Source organism: Octodon degus, unplaced genomic scaffold (assembly GCF_000260255.1).
Source record: "Octodon degus isolate 3935 unplaced genomic scaffold, OctDeg1.0 scaffold00223, whole genome shotgun sequence".
NCBI classification, from domain to species: Eukaryota; Metazoa; Chordata; class Mammalia; order Rodentia; family Octodontidae; genus Octodon; species Octodon degus.
The window spans coordinates 2074535-2079298 of record NW_004524799.1 but is presented as its reverse complement, the minus strand read 5'-3'; the positions used below and the strand labels follow the sequence as shown (position 1 = coordinate 2079298).

Genomic DNA, 4764 nt, shown 5'->3' with positions numbered 1-4764 from the left:
TATAATAAGTAAAATCTAATTGAGTAAAGAGAAACAGAATATAACTGAGTTTTACCGATCTGCTTGGTTTGAGGACTATTGTGAAGTCAATTTCCCAGGAAGCTGACTCAGAGATATTTAGGCACATCAGGTTTATTTGGAAGTGCTCTGTGGATTACTGCCCTATAGAGAAAGGAAACAAATCAGGATCAGGCTGAGGGACAATTGGACTCTAACATCCACTAAAGTCCTCAGCCATTCCATGGAAAGTTCTGGAGTTAGGCTATCCTTGCAGAATTGCCCTGAACTGAGCTAAAGGGACCAGCCTTGGTATTTACCTCACCCAAGAGCTGGTCTTTTAGCACCACTTGCCTCCAGGGAAGACGGGAACTGTGACCCAGACATTTCTGATCCTACTGAGTATAACTGCGGTGGAAGGATTTCACCTGTGAGTGAAGGGTACCGAGTACTGGTCTTGAAGGAGAATCTGGGGGTGCACCATGGCATCCACTATGGACTCCTATTAATATTTGACCAACTTTTATCAAGTGTTTGGAAGAAGGTAACACTCATTGCAAAGATAATCATTTAGTACATTAATTCATCCAGCATTTGATTTCATACTATATGCCTACTGTATTTGAGCTTTAGGAGTAAAATATTCTGTACAAAGTGACTATTGTTTAAGAACTCACAGCCTGCCAGGGTTTTGGACATGGAGGTGAAAGACAGTACAGTGTTTAGTAGAGGATGAGGGCTAGATGGCAGTAAGACCAGTTCAAAAAGAAGTAGAGGGGCTGGTGAGATGGCTCAGTGGTCTAAAGCACCTACTTAGAACAAGCTTAGCAAAGCGCAGGGACTGCGGTTCAATCCCCCAGCACCACATGCCACCCAGCCCCGCCCCCTGGTGGGCTGAGCTGGCCACACACACACACACACACACACACACACACATAAATAAATAAATAAATAAATAAATAAATAAATATAATTTAAAAAAAAAAAGAAGTAGAATTTCTTAAGATAAATGACTATTACCTGATCATTCAAATGTCCCCTCTCATTCCAGCTTCATCCTTGCCCGGAAAGCTGATCGACTTGCTAAACTTCATAAGGAAATAAGGTAAAGAATTTGCATCTGAAAAATCTATCAAAGGTTAACTTTAGGGGCTGGTGAGATGGCTCAGTGGTCTAAAGCACCTACTTAGAGCAAACAAGCTTAGCAAAGCACAGGGACTGCGGTTCAATCCCTCAGCACCACATGCCAGCCAGCCCCGCCCCCTGGTGGGCTGAGCTGGCCACACACACACACACACACACACACACACAAATAAAAAAATAAAAAAGGTTAACTTTACATTGTATTTATTGCACTATAACAACAGGCAACTACCATTAGTAGATGCAGTACTTCATGAATATTCCCAACCCCAATAAATTAATCTTTCTGTATTTTGCTATGGGCCCCATTAGCACATCCTTTTGCCCATATTACATGTATTAAGTTAATGTTACATATTTGTGTTTTTCTTACAGTGATTGAGAGGTAGAGTTTTTCCTACAAGATGCATAGAGAAAAATAATAGAAAACAAACTAAGCCCTCCTGACTTAAGCATTTCTACAGAAGTCCTACCTTAATACTATTACCTTTGGGTTAAGTTCCAAAATACGGATTTTGGAGGGACATACACATTCAAACCATGGTAGCTAACTTCTAACAAAGTCAAGAATAGCAGATAACACATGTATATTTCATTACACTATACTAAGCTTGACATTTTCTTTTGGATTTCCTGTTTTTTTCTGTATTAATAATAAAATAAATACTAGCCTGGTGGTAGATATTTGGCTGTGATTTCACACAGTGGCTAAACATCTCAAAAGGTTTTTTTTTAGGCAGAACCAAGATTTCCTGACTAACTTGAAATTTAAATATCTACCTTACATTGTGTGATGTTATCTCAGAGTGACATTTGTTTCTGCCTTAACAACTTAATGGGGGCCGGAGAAATAGCTCAGTAGAATGAGCACTTGCCTGGCAGGTGCAAGGTCCTGAGTTCAATCCCCAGTACTGCCAAAAAAAAAAAATAAATAAATAAACCCAAAACAAAAAAGCACCTTAATGGGAAAATGGCATAGCAATACGCAACGTTTATAGTTTCACCTCCTCCTTCTGACTAATTCTCTGTAGAATTCTCTGTATTCCCTTGAGATAGAAGTTCTGAGAGTTTTATAAATGGTATGTATTTAAATAGATTCATAAGCCTCTACTTTGTTCCACATTACCTAGGAAAGTTGGGGTCATGTTTTATGAACATTTTCTGAAGTAACTGACAATATAAAATTATGTGTTTTCTTTCTTTTTATGTATGTATTTTGTACAGGGTCTCACTACATAGCTTGAACTCATAGTGATCCTCTTGTTTTAGCCTCCCCAACACTAGGATTACAGGCGTGCACCACCATGCTTGATCCCAGTCACCGACTCACTGTGCCCAGGGCCAGGGCCAGAACAGCATGCAGTATCAGGGATCGAACCCTGATCTTTGGACTTGCTCAAGCAGGCACTTAGTCCACTGTGCTATCTGGCTGGCTCTAAAATTGTGTTTAAAAACATTTTTCTTTTATTACTAGTAAACTAGATCTCCCTGCAGTACACACTGTATTTTTGGCCATTTGTCTTGCTAGTTTTTGATGCTTATCTTACAGAGCTGAATTAAACCTTTTGCCTTACTCTTTAGCAAATATTTTTTCAAGTTGCTTGTTAGCTTTTAACAAATATTTTTGGCCACTTTTGTTTGTTTAAATTATATAAAGACTAACAAAGTAAATATAAAAAGTATTTAACTTGTTCAGTGTAAACCTATTCAAACAAATCCTGGCATAGAACCATTGATTTCTAAAATGGGTGACTTTAACAAATTAAAACTTTTAAAAAAGACTCACCAGAAGTGGTTATGATTTTATTTTATTTTATTTTTGGAATTTAAACAGCCATTTATTACTGAACTCAGACCCCCCCAGCTCTCTCACAGGAGAGGACTGAAAGGCATTTAGCCCAGGAAGCAGGGGGCTTTTAAAAACATGGAAACTTTAAATATTGTAGGTGCATGAATTCAGCAAAATATTCCAATATAGTCCAGTAGTCCATAATAGTAGTGGGTCATCCATAGGACTGGCAATGTCAGAAGTTGTTGAATGGTTATGATTTTAAAATGTTTCTTCTTTCAAGAAGGGTTTAGAGGGACCAGAGAGATAGCCCAGTAGAATAAGCACTTGCCTGGTAAGTGCAAAGTCCTGAGTTCAATCTGGTACCGAAAAAAAAAAAAAAAAAAAAAAGAGTTTAGATAATATGGATACTGATTTGTCAGACATAAAATATGCTGTATTTTGTATTCTTCATTTGATTAAAGAATTATGAGGATAGCCAAAGGCCATGTTTGAAATAATATCATCCAATGTATTATGTGCATCCCCTAGATACCCTTTGGAGCACAAGGTATCCTGTCCACAGACCATTCTGTTCAAAAGACAGATTATGAGATTGAAATGACTATAACCTTCTTCAAGAATAGCACATCTTATGCTTAAAAGATTAAGTTAGTTTTATCTAAGAATCAATTCCTAATATTGAGTTTAATTTACTTTTATTTTCTTTGCTTTTATCTTTTTTTTGTGTTTTAGGGTCTACAGGTGTTCAGGGTCTCACTACTAGATCAGACTCATAGTCATCCACCTGTTTACAGCCTCCCAAGAGCTAGGATTACTGGCATGTGCCACCACACCCAGTCTCAGTTGTTGTCTCAGCACACCCTGGGATCTGTCTCAGCACGGCAGGCCTGGGGATTGAACCCCCAACCCCTGTGCCTGCTTGCAGGCCCTTTAATCAGCTGAGTTGTTTGACCAGCCCTGTTTGTATTTCACCCCGGTAGTAAAAGGGGTGAAAATGTAAGAAATGAAACATTTTATTGACTCTTTACATCAAATAACTGTACTGAGGCATAGTAAGTTAATCTGAGTACAGAAATTCAGTGACTTGTTTCTTTTATGTAGTTACAGAAAACCATTAAGTTTCATTTTTCTGTGATAAATCTGGTTCATTGGCAAGCACCCTAGAATCCATAGTATTTATTTTTACCATAACTTATTACTTAACAATTTTTGGTTCTTTATTATAGGAAGAAGAAAATCTGTGAGCTATATGCCAAAGTGTTGGGATCTGAAGAAGCTTTAGAAGTAAGAAACCCCCAAATTTGATCCCTAGCAGGCTGTTCTCCCTCCAAGTGATAAAGCAAATCAGATTCTGGTTTCCTGACAGACTTAAGAAGGGAATGGAAAGGGATATTCTCATCTTGAAGGATTAACCTTAGCATTTCTAGGAAACCATGAAAAACTGGTGTCAGGTGCATGGAGTATTAGGTATGGTTCCTTTGGGCTGTTAAGGGCTGTCTGAATAACTGACAGCTAATCGTGGTCAGAGCCTGGAGCTGCAAGTAGTATGTCAAGGATGGGCAAGTGTGGTTCCCAGCCCCAAAGCCTTTGCCCTCATGTCAGCATTAACTGTATGCTGCGAAGTAAAATCCCGCTGTGTCCTGATGTGGTAGTGATAGCACAGTAGTATATACGGATAAGACAAGTTGAATATAGATTCTTTGCCTAGGTCAAAGCCAAGCTAACTTATTTTTCCACATGGAGAGTCAGTTTAAAACTCATTTAAGAATTTCAGAGCTTTCAGTTCACCACAGAGAGCATTAAGGAGAAGGAAATTATTTCTTTTTTTTTTT

General features: G+C 38.4%; 1 protein-coding gene across 1 annotated transcript in view; it reads left to right on the top strand.

The window, feature by feature from the left end:
* Positions 1 to 4764, top strand: part of Maoa (monoamine oxidase A) — a 90492-nt gene that overhangs the window by 82775 nt on the left and 2953 nt on the right. The window contains exons 8-9 of the mRNA XM_004645316.2: positions 1049 to 1102; positions 4159 to 4216. Coding sequence (XP_004645373.1) covers positions 1049 to 1102; positions 4159 to 4216 — 112 coding nt within the window. The remainder of the gene's footprint in view (positions 1 to 1048; positions 1103 to 4158; positions 4217 to 4764) is intronic.